This window comes from Aotus nancymaae, unplaced genomic scaffold (assembly GCF_030222135.1).
Source record: "Aotus nancymaae isolate 86718 unplaced genomic scaffold, 86718_ANA_hifiasm-v0.15.2.pri h1tg000029l, whole genome shotgun sequence".
In the NCBI taxonomy this organism is placed as follows: domain Eukaryota; kingdom Metazoa; phylum Chordata; class Mammalia; order Primates; family Aotidae; genus Aotus; species Aotus nancymaae.
Genome location: NW_026988442.1, coordinates 30015166 through 30033409, shown reverse-complemented (window position 1 = coordinate 30033409; position 18244 = coordinate 30015166). Strand labels below are relative to the sequence as shown.

General features: G+C 52.0%; 1 protein-coding gene across 5 annotated transcripts in view; it reads right to left on the bottom strand.

Moving 5' to 3' along the window:
* Positions 1-1047: 1047 nt before the first annotated feature.
* Positions 1048-18244, bottom strand: part of BCAS4 (breast carcinoma amplified sequence 4) — an 87460-nt gene continuing 70263 nt past the window's right edge. For all 5 annotated transcript variants that reach the window (XM_012467451.2, XM_012467450.2, XM_064382520.1 and 2 more), the window contains one exon: positions 1048-6169. In XM_012467451.2, the coding sequence (XP_012322874.1) occupies positions 6047-6169 (123 nt within the window). In that variant the 3' untranslated portion in view covers positions 1048-6046. The remainder of the gene's footprint in view (positions 6170-18244) is intronic.

Here is an 18244-nt window from a genome sequence, read left to right as displayed (position 1 = left end):
GGGATTTTGCTTTAAGAAGGAGAGGAAGATTCCTGGACACCTGCAGTTGCCTGGGTCAATTAAACATCTCCAGGAGTTAGTAAACCCTATAAGCAGGCATTGTGGTCTACTTACAGAAGCTATCTGCCTAGCTTCTAACCTTATCAAGAACTCCCCTTTTTACCCCAAGAAGGAGAGTTTTATCACAAGTAGGTGTTGGATTTTGTCATATGCTTATTTTCTGCATCTATTGAGATGATTATGTGGTTTTTATCCTTTTTTTTTTTTTTTTTTTTTGAGATGGAGTCTTACTCTGTCACCCAGGGTGGAATTCAGTGGTGTGATCTTGGTTCACTGCAACCTCTGCCTCCCGGCTTCAAGCAGTCCTCCTGCCTCAGCCTCCCAAGTAGCTGAGCCTACAGGCACGTGCCACCACACCCAGCTACTTTTTGTATTTTTAGTAGAGACAGGGTTTCACCATGTTGGCCAGGCTGGTCTCGAACTCCCAACCTCAGGTGATTCAGCTGCCTTGGCCTCCCAAAGTGCTGGAATCACAGGTGTGAGCCACTGTGCCTGGCCTTGTCCTTTATTAATACGGTGTGGTACACTGACTTTCAGATGTTAAACCAACCTTGCAGTCCTGGAAGAAATCCTGCTTTGTCATGGCCTATAATCCTTTTTTTATATGTTGCTAGATTCTGTTTCCTGATATTTTCTCGACTTTGCATTTGTATTCATGAGGAATATTGGTGTAGCTTTCTTAAAATGTCTGACCTGGTATCAGTCACCTCTCAAAGGAGAGCCCTGGACAGCACACACTTCTCTAGTGGGACCCCATGCCCAGGGAGTTTGGAATTGGGGCTTGAACTGCAGTGATCATCCAGCTGCCATCCTCCACCACATGAAGTGGAAACCAAGATGCATTTCTTCACACACCCCATATCCTTGGAATAAATTTCCCATTGTCTGAGTCTCTGGTTCTAAGGCTCTCAAATGCAAATGCCCACATGGGATAGGAGGTGACATAAATTAGTAATTTGGGTATAAGAAAAGCCTGGAGAGCAGGACTCCCCCGAAAACAACTTGACTTTATTTAGCTCATTGTTTGTTTAAAATTAGAATATCTAAAAACAGTGGGCTTCAATTCTTAAGGCAACAAACAAACAGGAAATCCAGCTCTTTATATGCATTCTCCTAACTTTTAATTGGTGGCAACTGATTTTAACCATTTTTTGAATCAGCAAACGCCAAAATGTCAGAACTTTTAAAGTACAGTGAAAAGGATACCTGTCATTCCAGATATCCACCATTCTCAAATTTGTGTTTATCCTTCCAGAGAACTGTAATGCTTTTCTTTTTCACATAGATAATAGCATAACACATACATTTTTCTGCATTTGGCTTTCATATCTTGGCAATATTTCCACACCAATTCACTCTTAACCCATTTTTACAACATTATAGTATTCCATCATATGGCTAGGCTTTTATAAAGGAATATATCTCAGATCAATGAACACTTGGGTTCTTTCTAATCTTTTGCTATCTCACTATGGAGTGACTAACCTTGTACATTTATCTTTTCTTTCTTGGGTGTGTAAGCTGGATTCCTAGGAGTAGAATTACTGGGTCCGAGGACGTATCCCCCCGACTTTTTTTATTTAAAAGAGATGGGGTTTTGTCACCCAGGCTGGAGTGCAGTGGCATGATCACAGCTCACTGCAGCCTCAACCTTCTCGGTTCAAGTGATCCTCCTGCCTCAGCCTACCAAGTAGTTAGAACCATTTCTAATTTTGATAGGTATGCCCATATCCCCCCATGAGAATGGTGTCCCACTGTCAATGCACAAGAATATTTTTCTTCAAAATGTCACCCACAAGACCAGGCACAGTGGCTCATGCCTGTAATCCCAGCACTTTAGGAGGCAGAAGCAGGCAGATCACTTGAGGCCACGAGTTTGAGACCAGCCTGGCCAACATGGCAAAACCCCATCTCTACTAAAAACACAAAAATTAGCTGGGTGTGGTGGTGTGCACCTCTAATCCCAGCTACTCAGATGCCTGACGTGCGAGGATCGCTTGAGCCCAGGAGGTGGAGGTTGCAATGAGCCAAGATCATACCACTGCACTCCAGCCTGGGCAACAAAGCAGACTCTGTCTCAAAAAAAAAAAAAAAACCAGTGTCATCCAAAATTTTAAACTTTGCCAGCCTGAAATGTGAAAAATCTCAGGGTAACGTCAATATTTTTCTATACTTACTGGCATACATTGAGGCTGAGTATCTTTTCATATTTTGCATTTTCTGTGAAACTCCTATTCATACCCTTTGCCCATTTTGCTACTGCCACTTCTTAGCGAGATTATCCCTTTGTAGCATGAGATGCAAATATATTTTCCCAATTTGTCATCTGTCTTTTCAATTTGCTTAGGATTTTGTTTTGGCTTTTTTTTTGGAGGGGGGTTTCTGTTGGTTTTGCCATGCAGAGGTTTAAAATTTATATATATATAATCAAATTGATTTCTCTTACGACCTCTTGATTTTGTACAATTCTCCAGTGTTTTTACCTATTTCTTCAACAGATTTGTTTTACTTTTTTTTTTTTTTCCTTTTTTTGAGATGGAGTTTCCCTCTTGTGGCCCAGGCTGGAGTGCAATGGCGTGATCTCAGCTCACTGCAATCTCCACCTCCTGGGTTCAAGCAATTCTCCTGCCTTAGCCTCCTAAGTAGCTGGGATATACAGGCATGTGCCACCACGCCCAGCTAATTTTGTATTTTTACTAGAGACGGGCTTTTTCCATGTTGGTCAGAATGGTCTTGAACTCCCAACCTCAGGTATTCCACCTGCCTCAGTCTCCCAAAGTGCTGAGATTATAGGCATGAGCCACCACATCCAGCCTATTTTACTTTTTTTTTTTTTTTTTTTAAATAAAGATGGGGTTTTTCCACATTGGCCAGGCTGGTCTCAAACTCCTGACCTCAGGTGACCCACCCACCTTGGCCTCCCAAAGTGCTGGGATTACAGGCATGAGCCACTGCGCCAGGCCCTATTTTACTCTTTAAGACAGGGTATCACTTTGTTACCCAGGCTGGAGTGCAGTGGCACAGTCTCAGCTCACTGCAGCCTCAACTTCCCTGGCTCAAGCAGTCCTCCCACCTCCCCGCAAGTAGCTGGTACTACAGGCAAGCACCAACATGCCTGGCTAATGTTTGCATTTTTTGCAGAGAAGGGGTCTTGCCATGTTGCCCATGCTGGTCTTGAACTCCTGAGCTCAACAGATCCACCTGCCTTGGCCTCCCAAAGTCGAAGGATTCAGGTGTGAGCCATTGCACCCGGCCAATAGATTCATTTTATACATTCAACTCCTAATCGATTTGCAATTCTGGAATTGTTCCAGGTGTGCTGAATGAGGTATGGAGTTCTATTTCTTTCCAGAAGGTCACCCAATTGTCACAACATGAAAACCTCTTAAAACAATTCAGGGCAAGCCACACGTTTCTGCCAATCAGATACAACCCCATGGGCTGCTGTCTTGAAACCTCTTGCTTTGGTGAGCACGAAGTTCACGTCCGCTGGGAAAGTGATTCACTGAAGAGCCTTGCTCTTGGAAAAAACTCCATAGTGACCCTTCCTACTGATGTAACTGTCCAATATCAGCCACAAAAGAAAAAGATGGGCAGGCCTCTGTGGCTCACCACTGTAATCCCAATACTTTGGGTGGCCCAGGTAGGAGAATCGCTTGAGCCCAGGAGGTTGAGAACAGCCTGGACAACATAGCGAGACCCCATATCTATTTTAAAAAGAAAAAGATCAGATCACCCTTTTTTAGGCTGCAGTTACCCTTACCAAGCAAGGGGTTAGAGGCCATCAATGGGCAGCAATTGAGGCCATAATTGACAACGGAAACGTGAGGCACTCGCTTTAATGAGGACGTATCTGAAGTCACCTGGCACAAGGACAGTGGAGCCACTTAGAGGACTGAGGTTGGGGGTTCCTGCCAGGGCGCAGTGTCCCAGCCTTCTTTCCCCCCAGGTGTCTCCAAGTCTCCCTTAAAACTCATTGTTTGGCAGTGCAAATTCTAGGAAATTTGCAATGGCTACTTCTAGTTCGCCTGTCACTGTTTGCCCATAGATTTCCCTATGCAACCTCGCCCCTCCTAACAGGGCAGGGAAACCCAGAGAGAACAGCCCCCACTCTCCTGTGACTTCTAACTCTGACATGTAAGGACAGTCCCTGAGTCACTCGCTCTTCAGGCCCTTGGATGCTGCTGGTCAGCTGAGAAATGCAGCACAGTCAACCCTCTCCCCGTCACAGCCTGGTCCTTGCAACATCAGCCTCTCACTACTGAGAGCCCCTCACCAGGCCCTGTGTTCAGCACACACAAATCTCACCTCGTGTCACCCTCACCTCAACCCATCAGGCCAGAGACGTCCTCACGCCTTACTGCAGGGGAGGCTGGGCTCAGAGAGGGCAAGGGAAAAGCCCAGCCCACACAGCCAAGAGGTGTGGGAGCAGACAGTGCCACCAGGCGGGCTAACCTCAGGGCTATGCTCCTAGTGCGGGGCCTGTGGATCTCTACTTTAGGACACTCATGTTGCTGTGGCTTAATCACATGGCATTTCCTTCCAACTCTCCCTGGCCTCTGCTTCAGGTGCTGGGAAGAGAAAGAAGTCTGGGAGCGCCCAACAATCAGCAGACACTCACCCTTCTAGAAATGCGTGTCCTCAACTGCTTGTCTAAAAAATTAACATGAACTTTCTCCTTTTTTTTTTTTGAGACAAGGTCTTGCTCTGTTGCCCAGGCTGGAGTGCAGTGGCACGATCTTGGCTTGCTGCGACCTCCGCCTCCTAGGTTCAAACGATTCTCATGCTTCAGCCTCCCGAGTAGCTGGGATTACCAGTGTGCGCCACGGATCCCGGCTGATTTTTGTATTTTTAGTAGAGATGAGGTTTCACTATGTTGGCCAGGCTGGTCTCCAGTTCCTGACCTCAAGTGATCTGCCCACCTTGGCCTCCCAAAGTGCTGGGATTACAGGCATGAACCACAGTGCCTGGCCAAGTTTCCATCTGATACCTGTTCTCCCTACGCACACTGGGGCATGCACGGTGTCCAAGCTCCCTTCGTTAAAAACAGTCCCAGCCAATACAACACAGCCATGAGAATGAATGATCTACAGGGACGCAGCAACCAGGACACCTCCCACAGGTAACATCAAGCCAGTGAGGCCAGAGACAAGAGATGACACAGTGTAGGTACACATCCCATTCGTCCCCTCTTTATACAAAGCAAAGAAACCGGGAACTCCAGCCCACACGGTTAGATGTCAGGATTCTGGGCTGGGGGTGGTCACGGGCACAGGCATGGACCAGAAGGGGGCTGAGGGGGCTGCTCAGTGCTGATAATGTTGGTTGGTTGGTTTCTCAGTCTGCTGAGGCTTAAATAGATGCATTCAGTTTGTGAAAAATTTAGTGAACCACTTAGGCAACCCATTCTGTAATGTAAATTATACTTCAATCAAAGTTTGTGCCAACATAACGTTTTAGGAGGCCAAAATCGGAGGATCCCCTGAGGCCAAAAGTTTAAGAGCAGCCTGAACAACACAGGGAGACCCTGTCTCTACAAAAAATAAAATGAGTTTGAAAAGTAGCCAGGCATGGTGGTACACTTCTGTGGTCGCAGCTATTTGGGAGGCTGAGGCAGGAGGATCACTTGAGCCCAGGAGTTTGAGGCTTCAGGGAGCCGTGATCACACCACTATACTCCAGCCTCAGTGACAGGTGTCTCATAAAAAAAAAAACTGCAAAAGTTACCTCAACAGGAAAATGCTGGCCAGGCAATGTGGCTCATACCTGTAATCCCAGCACTTTGGGAGGCCAAGGCAGGTGATCACTTGAGCCCAAGAGTTTGAGTTCAGCCTGGACAACATAGTGAGACCCCATCTCTACATTGTTAAAAAAAAAATTTTAATGTAAAATAAAACAGCAACACAAAAAATAAATAAATAAAAAACCCAAGCTACTCCATGTACACGGTGCCACTTTCAGCGTCCCTGAGGGGAAGAGTGCAAAGCTCACAGAGGCGGAGGGCAGGTGCGGGGGCGGTGCTGTGCCTCCCTGGCGTCCACAGGAAAATAGTCCTCTGTCCTATACAGTGCAGGCAGCTCGTATGTCAAGGGCACCGGTGCAGGCGACTTCTGAAATGACAAGAAATGGTGCTCTATCAGCAATTTGGATGACCCAGGAATTCCAGGTCTACAAGTTCATCCCACCGGAGTCACACATATGACCAAAGACTCTGGGCTCCTCTGACAGCACTGCCTGTGACAGACAAAGCCGGCCACCCGAAGGGACCAGGCCCTCTCCACAATGGAATACTCTGTGGGCATCAAGAAGAGCCAGGCAGGCCAGGCGCAGTGGTTCATGCCTGTAATCCCAGCACTTTGGGAGGCCACAGTGGGCAGATCACTTGAGGTAAGGGTTTGAGGCCAGCCTGGCCAACATAGTCAAACCCTGTCTCTACTAAAAATGCTGAAATCAGCCGGGCATGGTGGCGCGCACCTGTAATCCCAGCTACTTGGGAGGCTGAGGCAGGAGAATCACTGGAACCTGGGAGGCAGAGGTTGCAGTTAGCTGAGATTGCACCACCGCACTTCAGCCTGGGCAATAGAATGAGTCTGTGTCTTGGAAAAAACAAAAACAAAAAAAACAAAAAGAAGAGCCAGGCAGATCAATACATTCTGGCAGAGGAAGACTAAGAAAGCAAGGTGAAAAGGGCAGACGTGCGACAAAGGGACCATATACTGACACGTGACAGCTCTGCAGGGCCATCCCAGAGCCTGGGTACAGTGGCTGTTGTTAGTGACAGGATTTTTTTTTGAGATAGTCTTGCTCTGTCACCCAGGCTGGAGTGCAGTGGTGGCATCTTGGCTCACTGCAACCTTCACCTCCTGGGTTCAAGCGATTCTCCTGCTTCAGCCTCCCCGAGTAGCTGAGATGACAGGCGTGCGCCACCAGCTAATTTTTTTTTTTTTTTTTTTTTAGTAGAGATGGGGTTTCGCCATGTTGCCCAGGCTAGTCTTGAATTTCTGGCCGCCGGTGGCCCGCCCTCTCGGGCTCCCAAACTGCTGGGATGATAGGCGTGAGCCGCTGCGCCCGGCCAGGACTGATTTTCCTTCCACTGGGTACCCATCTGTGCTGCCTGGAGTTCCTGCTATATGCATGTGCTACTCTTGCATACACACAAAAAAAACCATTTTAAGAAGTGTTTCCTCGTTTCTGATAAGGATTTTTGTCGAGAGAGGCAGGGAAGGGGAGATTTCCCATCGCGCCACTCCCTGCCTGTGCGCTGGCTGGCAGCCTCCTGTAGGCTGCCGAGCATCTCCAGGAAAAGCCAGGTCACTGAGAATCACCTGGAATGATGGATCTCAAACCTGGCAATGCGCTGGAATCTCCTGGGAGTTTTATGAAATACTGATGCCCGGGCTCCACACCAGGGAGTGGGATGTCACTAGTCTTGGGCGTGGCCTGGGCGTGGGACATTTCACAGCTCCCAGGCGATTCTCATGCAGAGTCCAGGCTGCACGGACCACGGCCTGCTCCACAGGAAGGAGGGGGCTGCTGGGCTGCTGCTCCTGGTTGGAGCCAGTGGAGACGAGCCAGGATGCAGAGTCAAGGGGGACCAAGGGAAGGGATCTCCTCACCACCTCCTGGCCCTGCCCCCAGCTCCCTGCAGTCTCATATCCTGGCCACCTCTGCCCACTCTGGCTGAGACCCAGTTCTAGCTACAGCTGAAAGCTGGGTGTCGGTGCTGGGATGTGGACTCCAGACTGTGGCCAATGACAGCTCCCCCCATGCCAGACACCTCTGCAGGCCCCTCCCCTCCCCCTGCACATGACAACATGATCCCAGTACAGAGGGGGAGACCAAGGCTCAGGAGATGCCCTGCCCCAGGTCACATCCCCCAAGCATCTATCCACCAACCGCCAACCCAATGGGCACCAGGCCAGCCCTGTCCTGTCCACTGAGGACACAGCTGTGAACAAGACAACCGTCCCAGCCTCCATGGAGCATGGCACTTAGTAGGGACGCAATCGAACCAGGAGAAACAATGCCACCCCGTGATGTGGGCTAATGGTAGGAGGGCACAAAAGCCTGGGGAGCCCAGATGGGGCCTCAGCTCGTCCTAGAGGTCGGGGAGTTCCTGAGGGCTGAGCCGTCTAGGACCTTCACAGCCTCAGCAGCAGCTGGCCAGGAGTCAGGAGAAGGGGGTGTAGAGGTGCCAGTGTTCCAGGCCGAGGGAACAGCCTGTACCGAGTGGGTGGCGTGTGGGGGCTGCGGGAATCAGATCCTAGACAGGGAGGAAGCCAGACAACGGGCCTGGGTCACTTGGGCTCTTGCAAGCCAAGCTATGAACTTGATCCTACGAGCACTGGGGAGCGTTTGAAGCTCTTAGGCAGGAGGCTACATGTGTGATGAGGTCCGTGTTTCAGGAAGAGAAGAGAATACACTCTAGGGGCAAGTGGAGCCAGGAGGAGGCTGTTGCATGTGTCCCCTGAAAGTGAGAGTGGCCAAGTGCTCACGTCCAGGACCTGACTTTCCATCACACCACACAAGCCTCTGTTGCAGAAGGGAACCATCAAAGGTTCTTAAATAAGCTAGAACATACTCTGGTGCCTAGGGACTTCATACCAACATGCGTCACTGCCTCCACATCTGGAAAACCAGGACAAGCAATGCACCTTGGCCAAGGGTGAGCCTCACACATGGCGAATTGAACATTCTGCCCATCCAACCCTCAGTCGGCCACTTTTGGCTTGGCCTGCTCAGCGGATGACCTGGGAGACGAGATCTATTCCCACCTGCCCCTCTTCTCCCAGCACTTCCCCAGCTGCCCCTGCCTCTGTGGGTCAGTGGACACATGGCCCCTTGACAGCGCCACAGTCGGAACACAACCAGGAACTAAGCCACAAGATACACATCCAGCCAGAGGGCTGCAGCTGGTGGGTGACCCACAGATGTGGAATCTTACCCTCCTTCTTCTGATGGCCTGAGGACTGGCTGCCATGGTATCTAGAAAATGTAACATCCAAGTGAATCATGAGAGTTCAAAGCCCGCCCCTCTCATCCTGATACATGACTGGGGCCAAAGAGTGTTCTGTAATCTGAAAAGACATGGCCCTTCCTCTCCTGACCCTGAAGACCCAGGCAAGGGTCAGCGACCAGGCCAGCCAGGTGGCCTCTGCTGGCTGAAGAGAGATGGGGTTTCTGTCTCCTCCCTCAAGGAGATGGATTCTAACCATGGAGGAAAAAATCAATATCATTATGAAGAAGCCAAGGAGAAGGCTTGGTGAGAGGCCTCTGGCAGCTCTACATGAGACCATCTCTTTTCTTTTTTCTTTTGAGATGGAGTTTCACTCTTGTTGCTTAGGCTGGAGTGCAATGGTGCGATCTTGGCTCACCACAACCTCTGCCTCCCGGGTTCAAGCAAGTCTCCTGTCTCAGCCTCGCAACTAGCTGGGATTATAGGCATGTGCCACCACGCCCAGCTAACTTTGTATTTTTAGTAGAGATGGGGTTTCTCCATGTTGGTCTGGCTGGTCTCAAACTCCCGACCTCAGGTGATCCTCCCACGTCTGCCTCCCAAAGCGCAGGGATTATAGGCGTGAGCCGCCGCGCCTGGCCATGATGTGATCTCTTAGGCCTGGAGAGAACGAATGCAAGAAACTCCCAATCATGGCATCCCTCCTGGTGACAGAGGGCAAAGGTCATCCCTGCATTTGGACAAGGGGGTGGCAGGGAGACAAGCTCTGTCAGTGTCTGGCCAAACGTCATGATGGATTATTGAACAAGCTGCTTCCTGTGCACTTCGAAAGGAAGGCAATCACTAGGAGCCCCCAGGGCTCCGCAGAGAACAAGCATGCCACTGGGCTGGAAGAGCGAACAAAAGGCTGCAGAGGCTGATGCCGCTCCATGTCCACTCAGGCCCAAGCTGACACCTTGGACGACACACGGGAGACACGTGGGTGAGTCACCCACAGCTCTTTGGAGAACTGGGCTGAAGTCATCCAGGCAGGGATGGACGGGGAGGAGACTGGGCTGAAATCATCCAGGCAGAAGCAGAGGGGGAGGAGCCAGGAAGCTAGGTGTTTCCTCTTCCGACCAAAACACAGTCTCGGAGAGCGGTGGGCATGGGTGGGCATGGTTTCGGCCTGTCTGTCCATGTCCCCTTGGGATGCTGGCATCTTGATTTTTCTTTTTTCTTGAGAAAGAGTCTCATTCTGTCACCTAGGCTGGAATGCAAGGGCGCCGTCTCGGCTCACTGCAACTTCCGCCTCCCGGGTTCAAGCGATTCTCCTGCTTCCACCTCCCAAGTAGCTGGGATTACAGGTGCCTCCCGGCTAATTTTTTTGTATTTTTGTAGAGACGGGGTTTCACCATGTTGGCCAGGCTGGTCTTGAACTCCTGACCTCAGGTGATCCACAGGCCTCGGCCTCCCAAAGTGTTGGGATTACAGGCTGCCTCTTGATTTTTCTAAGGGATCCCTTGTGCCCAACTCCCCATCCAAGCAGCTCCCACCCCTTCCACAGCTCAAGTGGGACCAAGACCAGGCCCGGTCCCTGTGAGCTGCTCCCCTCCACCCAGACAGATGAGTCCAGAAGTCGGCATGTGACAGGGCCACTGGGATTCTTGCTTCTGGGACAGGGATGCTCCCCCAGAGGTTCCTAGGAGTTCAGGCTGTGGGCCACTCCTGCCACCCCACCAGGGGCCCACCTGAGAATGAAGCCCACACAGAGGGGTGCGGAGTTGGAAGACGGGGGAAGACAGTCCTGTCAATATCACTCTGAGCAGTGAGCCCTATTTTGCTGAAGGCTGGAATTGCCCTGGGGCTTTTCCTGTTCATGGGCCTCAAAGTTCTCTTCTTCCCTCGAGCCACGCTGACCAGGGCTGCTTCTGACTAAGAGTCCTGCTGAAATAAATAATAAACCCCCAGGGTGGCAGCAAGTGCTTCGAAACCAGCCATGTGAATCAGCAGGTGAGGGCTGGCGTGTGAGGCTGAAAACAACCAGATGCCCCCAGGGCTGTCAGGCTGCAGACGCCGCCCTGGCGGTGGACAGGACCACGCCCTGGAGGCAGACCCCTCACTGCATACCCGCAAGCCACAGAAAACACTTTCACACCCGATCTCTCTTGGATTCTCATGGCAGCCTGCCAGGGAGGAGTCGCTGTGTCTCAGAGGTCCCAGGATCAAGGGAGCCATGGAGCAGGGTCCACTCGGGCTGTCCAGCTCCAAGACCAGCCCCTGCCCATCGCCCTACAGGGCTCCTTGGGGATGGAGCAGCAAACTCAAACCCTAGGGTTTTCACCCCTGAACGTCTCAGAGGGGGCTTCTTCAGAGCTCTCCAGCTCCCACCCCTCACCCTCTGGCTGGGAGTGAGTCCCTGCTGGGGTCCAGGAGGTATGTCCAACCCTTTGGAATCTGGCTCCCCACCCCCTCCACCCAGGCTGCAGGCAGGAATGTTCCCTGCTCTGGGACAGGATAGGTCAAGACACAGAAACCTGACACTGCTGCGAGGTCCTCCCCAGCCCACCCCCAGCCCAGGGCCCCGCCTCTGCCAGAGGGAGTGCTGGGGCACAGGGCCTGGCAGCGGAGTCTCCCCACACCCCCGGAGGTCCCCGCCTCCACCCTGGACACCTGAGTTCCCAGACCTGCAGCCCACAGGCCAAATGCACATATGCTGGGTCTGCTTCGTGATTTTGTAAAAATGGAATTAACTTCAAACAGTACAAATCAGATTTCCCGTGAAAAGCAGGCTGCTGGTTTCTCTTGGAAAATCAGACCATTGGTCAGCTCCAGGTCCACAGTCCCTTATGGCTGAAGGTGGCTGAGCTGAGGAACCCCAGCCCCTGAGACCCCCACAGTTCCCGTGACCTGCTGCATCTGGCCAAACCCTCAGGGTTGGCCCCGGCAATCCTCACTACCAAGCAGCTCCTACTCTCATAAAGACCCCAAACGGCTGTCACAGCACGTGACAGGGTAAAGCCTCAGGCCCCGGTGGGTTCGCAGCCTCTCTTCTGAAGCCCCCCAGTCAGAACAAGCTCTGCTCTACAGCCAAGCCCACCACCTCTGGGCCTTTGTTTGCCCTGTGCCGCCGTTTCCACAGCCCCTCCGTGGCCCCGCGCCAGTCCTGCCCACCCTGCATCTCCCTCTTGGGAAGCCCTAATCACAAATCCCTGACCCTGTGTGGCTTTCAGGTCAGGGTCAACAAACATTTTCTGTAAAGAGCTAGACAGTAAATATTTTAGGCTTTGCAAACCATACAGTCTCTGTCACAACCACTCAACTCTGCCCTGGTAGTACCAGTGCAGCTACGGACCGTATGTAAACAGAAGGCATGGCTGTGTGCCAGTAAAACTTTACAAAAGCAATGGCAGGCCGGGTGTGGTGGCTCATGCCTGTAATCCCAGCACTTAGGGAGGCTGAGGCGGGAGGATCTGCCTGAGGTCGAGTTGGAGACCAGCCTGGCCAACATGGTGTAATCCCGTCTCTACTAAAAATACAAAAATTAGCTGGGTGTGGTGGCAGCTGCCTGTAATCCCAGCTACTCAGGAGGCTGAGGCAGGAGAATCACTTGAACCAGGAGGCGGAGGTTGCAGTGAGCCGAGACTGCACCGCTGTACCCTAGCCTGGGCGACAGAGCGAGGCTCTATCTCAAAAACAAAAACGACAAAAAACATGGCAGGCCAGATTTGATCCCCAGACCACAGTTTGCCTCTGAATTAAATCTGTCCTCCAAATAGAACAGGAACGGCAAACCCTTCCCTGCATATCTCCCATCCAAGCGGGCACTGAAGGGTAGGTCACCAGACATGGCTGCCAGGCACAGGGCCAGGCCCGCCTCGGGGACCACCCTCCGGCCTCACTTTTATGTGGCTGGCTACTCTTGGGTGATCACTGCAGCCCCAGCCAGTCCTGGCTCGCCCAGAACAGGCAAGAGGCACAGGTCATCAGGGCTGCTAGGCCCAGCATCCTCCACCCCAAAAGGAGAAGTGGCCGCACTGCAGCCCGACTCGAAGGCTGGGAGCTGAGGTTGCCCAGCCACTCACAGCCCCACCAGAGCCTGGGCCAGCCCCTGGGAGGCTGAAGCCTCAAGCCAGCTAAGTGGAGGAGCTCAGGTGCCTGCTGTCCGAGGCCCGCCCTCATCCCCCAGGGCACTCCAGTGCCAGGGAGCTTGAGAGAGGCCCCTCCTACTGTGGAAACAACCATGCCTACTATACGCCCGGTTACCCAATTTCTAACCTTGCGGCACTCTTTAAGTCAGGGTTTCTCATCCTCCTCAGCCTCACTTTCTTTTTCTACAAAATGGGGATAACGCCGTCAACTTCACGGAGTCCTGCCTGGAGCACGGCGGTGAGGCTGGAGGTGCCGCAGCTACCTTGGGACCAGAAAGACAAAAGCCACATGCTAAGGATGGCAGAACAGCAGTCAGGGGAAGCCTGGGTCCCTGACTACTTCCTTGAGATACCCCGTCAGCTAACTGGCCACCTCAGGACTTCTCGTCACAAGTAGGAAAAAACCTCCACCGATTTGCTCAAAGCACCAGGTGCAGCCTGATCTGCACGTCTTCTTGTTCTCACGATCCCTCCTTAATGGTGAGTCACGCAGGTTACACTTAGAGTAAATGGGCTGAGCCAGGACTCAAGCCTGGGTTGCTTAGATAATGAAATGAAAAGATCAGGCTAAGTGTGGCAGCCTGTAATCCTGGCCTTTGGGAGGCCAAGGTGGGAGGATCGCTTGAGTCCAAGAGTTTAAGGCCAGCCTAGGCAACAGAGTGAGCCCTTCACCTTTAGAAAAAAACAAAAGATTAGCTGGTCATGGTGGTACACACCTGTAGTCCCAGCTACTTGGGAGGCTGAGGTAAGAGGATTGCTTGAGCCTGGGAGTTGAGGCTGCAGTAAGCCGTGACTGCACCACTGCACTCCAGGCTGAGCAATAGAGCAAGACCCTGGCAGAAATGAGAGAGAGAGAAAGTGAGAGAGAGAGAGAGAAAGAGAGAGAGAGAATCACCCAAAGAAGTAACAACTACTAGATGCAAAAGCAAGCAGACAAGGAAGAGATGTGAATCTTCAAACTGTTGCAAAAGAATTCTAAATTGTTTGTCTGCGTTTGTCTCTCCTGGAGCTGGAGCTTAACTGTCCCTCCTCCCTTGAGTAGGGCTGTACTTAGTGACTTGCTTCCAAAGAGCAGGGTATGGAAAGGAGGGAAAGAAACTGCACAGTGCCGGGCGCCGTGGCTCACACCTGTAATCCCAGCGCTTTGGGAGGCCGAGGTGGGGGCATCACCTGAGGTTGGGAGTTCAAGACCAGCCTGAGCAACATGGAGACTCTACTAAAAATACAAAATTAGCCAGGTGCGGTTGTGGGTGCCTGTAATCTCAGCTGCTCAAGGCTGCGGCAGGAGAATCGCCTCAACACGGGAGGTAGAGGTTGTGGTGAGCTGAGATCGTGCCATTGCACTCCAGCCTGGGCAACAAGAGCAAAACTCCATCTCAAAAAAAAAAAAAAAAAAGAAAGAAAAGAAACTGCACAGTGGAGAAACGTGGCAAATGCCACCTCGGCCAGGTGACCCATGTCCAGTAGCATCAGTGCTGAGCCACGTTGAGGTATCCCTTGCTATGATGTGATGAGAAGGGCGGTTACCTCTGCGGTCTTCCTCCGCTAAACCCACAACCCTGGTCTAAGCATGAGAAAAACATCAGATAGGCCCTAATTAAAGGATATTGTTCAAAATACCTACCTGATATTCTCAAAACTGTCAAGGTCATCAAAAACAAGGAAAGTCAGGCTGGGCGGTAGCTCATGCCTGTAATTCCAGCACTTCGTGTGGGTTTTTTTTTTTTTTTTTATCTGAGATGGAGTGTCTTTCTGTCACCCAGGCTGGAATGCGGTGGTATGATCTTGGCTCACTGCAACCTCCGCCTCCCAGATTCAAGCGATTCCCATGCCTCAGTTTCCCCGTTAGCTGGGATAACAGGTGCATGCCACCACACCTGGCTAATTTTGTATTTTTAGTAGAGACAGGGTTTCGCCACGTTGGCCAAGCTGGTCTCATACTCCTGAACTAAAGTGATCTGCCTGCCTTGGCCTCCCAAAGTGCTGAAATTACAGGAGTGAGCCATCATGCCTGGCCAATCCCAGCACTTTGGGAGGCCAAGGCAGGAGGATCCCGTGAGTGCAGGATTTCAAGGCCAGCCTGGGCAACACAGGGAAACACCATCTCTACAAACAAAACTCAAAAATTAGCTGGGCACGGTGGCATGCACCTGTAGTCCTAGGTACTTGAGAGGCTGAGGTGGGAGGATCGCTTGCGTGCTGGAGGGCAAGGCTGCAGTGAGCCACGATCTTACCACTGCACTCCAGCCTGGGCGACAGAACAGCCTCTCTCCAAAACAAAAACACAAAAACCCAAAACCAAACCCAAACAAAACGAAACAAAAAAGGGAAGTCTGAGAAACTGTCATAGACCAGAGGGGGCCGAGGAGACATGAAGACTGAATGTAGTACGGGATCCTGGGACAGAAAAATACAGGGAAACCGAAGCAGCTGCGGACTTGAGTTCATCAGAATGTGTCAGTGTTGGCTCCTTAGCTGTGACAATGCACACAGTAAAATGTTAACAGAAGAAGCTGGGCAAGGGGTGTAGAGGGAGTCTCTGTACTATCTCAGTGACTTCGCTCTCATTCTATAATATACATTTTATTTTAAAGGCAACAGAAGAAACAGATCAGTCTCACTCCATAAACCAAGCCCCAACCTCTCTTAATTCAACCTCAGTGACCAAGAACTGAGCATTTACAGAGTGCCCAGGCTGCGACAGGGTCTTCAGGTCACAGAGATTCACCCCCAGAGTGGCTGAGAGAGGAGGGATCCTCCATCCCATTTTCCCCTCAGTTTCCCGATCCCAGAAGGGGAAACTGAGGCTCGGGAGTCGCTTGGCCATAGCACTCAGCTGGAAATTGGTGGAGCTGGGGTTGAGCTCTCAGTCAGGAAACAGGATGTCCCTTCAGCATCTACCCTCCACCCTCAGGACCCTCAGGGGTCACCTGATCTGGCCCACTCAGAGAGCACAAACGGTTCACCTTTGGTCAGCATCCGGCTTGCAGACGAATTTTAAAATGAGTTTGTTGTTGACAGTGAAGAACTGTGATGTTGAAATAAACACAGAGTGCCTGTTTCTCTAGAAAAACTGCGCTATCTGGCCACGGCGGGCCCACATTCCTGCAGGGTGCAGTGAGCAGCCCCGTCCGCCAGGACACATGCTGTCTGGTCTGCCACCGTCCCCACCTGGCCTGCAGGATCTGTGGAGCCCTATGGGGATCCGAGCTGGCAGTGGCTCCGTAAGGCTGTGGAGGACGCCAGTGGAGAGCCCTCTGCTTACCCTGAGCCCTCCGGGTAAGGGACTGCTGACCTGGAGCCACTGCCACGGCCAGTGGCTGCTGTCCCTCCCCCACTGTCTCCCCCAGTGCCTACAAGAGCCGTGAGTGAGGACCTGTGATGACGCCCACTGCACAGATGAGACAGTAGGCTTGGAGACCAGGGCCAGGCCATGTGCCCAGGGTCGCAACGGGTCAAAGGCTGAGGAGGACTCAGCTGGGCTCTTCTGAGTTCTTGGTGGCAGCCCCCACCACGGCCGGCCCCCAGGGCCTGATCCCTTGGTCCTGGCCTCCCTGCTGGGTCCTGGCTCCAGTCTTTCTATACCTCAGGCTGTCCCGCCTACAATGTCTGTGTCTGCCCCAGGGCCCTGAGTCTTCCAGAACACTCTGACAGCTGTGAGCAGAACCCCTCCCCTTTCTCTGTAGGCAGCCCCTGCGTGTCCAGTCCTGCCCTTGGGGTTGGGCTGGCCAGCCCTGCAGAGCTTGTGCGACAGGCACCGGCCTCTTCCCATCTGAATCCTCCTGCCCAGCCCAGCCCTGGCCCCACCCTCTGCCGGCCCAGTGACCACAGCGGCTGGCGGACGTGGGAGGCTGCCGAGGCCCTAGTGACAGAAGCACAGGGGTGGGGCTGCTAGAGCTAAGCCGGTGCCCAGGGTGACCCAGCAGCAGGGACAAGCTGGCACAATCTAGTTAAGGTGATGCTGACCCTAGCGGGCAGCTCTGGAAGGTTCCTGCATTCCCACGGATTCTGCTTTTAGCTGGAGGAAAAGCGTTAACATGGAAACAGCAGAGGAGGAGCCCCCAGAAGTTCTGCTGAGCTGCTGGCTACTAAACCCAGGCTCATACACAGGGACAGCAGGTGGGGACAGTCCGGGTCATGGCGCCCTCCAAAACTAGGTCTCGGTGGGGCACCGCTCCTGATCCGGACTGGTCCCTCCAAACTTGGCCAACAGACTCTGCTATCCATGGGGCAAGTCCCCTCTTTCCTCCTGCGCCTCCCCATCCCTCTGTCCTAGAGTCCCGACTCCCTCCTTCAATTGATGGTTTGTGCCGTGTCATCCCACTTGAGCACCAAGGCGCCTGGGCTTTGCTCCCCATCCCATGGCCACTGACTGTGTCTCCTCTCCATACACACACGAGTATATCTTTATTTTTATTTATTTATTTTGAAATAGAGTTGCTCTGTTGCCCAGGCTGGAGTGCAGTGGCATGATCTCATCTCACTGCAACCTCCCCCTCCAGTGTTCAAGTGATTCTCTGCCTCAGCCTCCAGAGTAGCTGGGATTACAGGCATGTACCACCATGCCTGGCTAATTTTGTATTTTTAGTAGAGATAGGGTTTCACCATGTTGGTTAGGCTGGTCTTGAACTCTTGACCTCATGTGATTTGCCCACCTCAACCTCCCAAAGTGCTAGGATTACCGGTGTGAGCCACTGTACCTGGCCCCACCTCAGTCTTCTGAATAGCTGGGACTACAGGTGTAAGCCATCACACCCAGCTCATTTTTTTATTTTTTGTAGAGATAGGGTCTTGCTGTGTTGCCCAGAATGCTCTTAAACTCCTGGCCCCACGTTCATTTTTTGAATGAAATGCTATTTCCTTTTAAAATGTGCATGTCAAGTTTATCTTTCAAAATCAGGGCTAAACAGTGGTTCATACCTGTAATCCCAGCATTTTGGGAGGCCAATACAGAAGGATTACTTAAAGCCAGGAGTTTGAGACCAGCCTGGGCAATACAGAAAGACCCCATTGCTACAAAAATTTAACAAGTAGCCAGGTGTGGTGGTGCATGCCTGTAGTCCCAGCTACTTGGGAGGCTGAAGCGGGAGCATCACTTG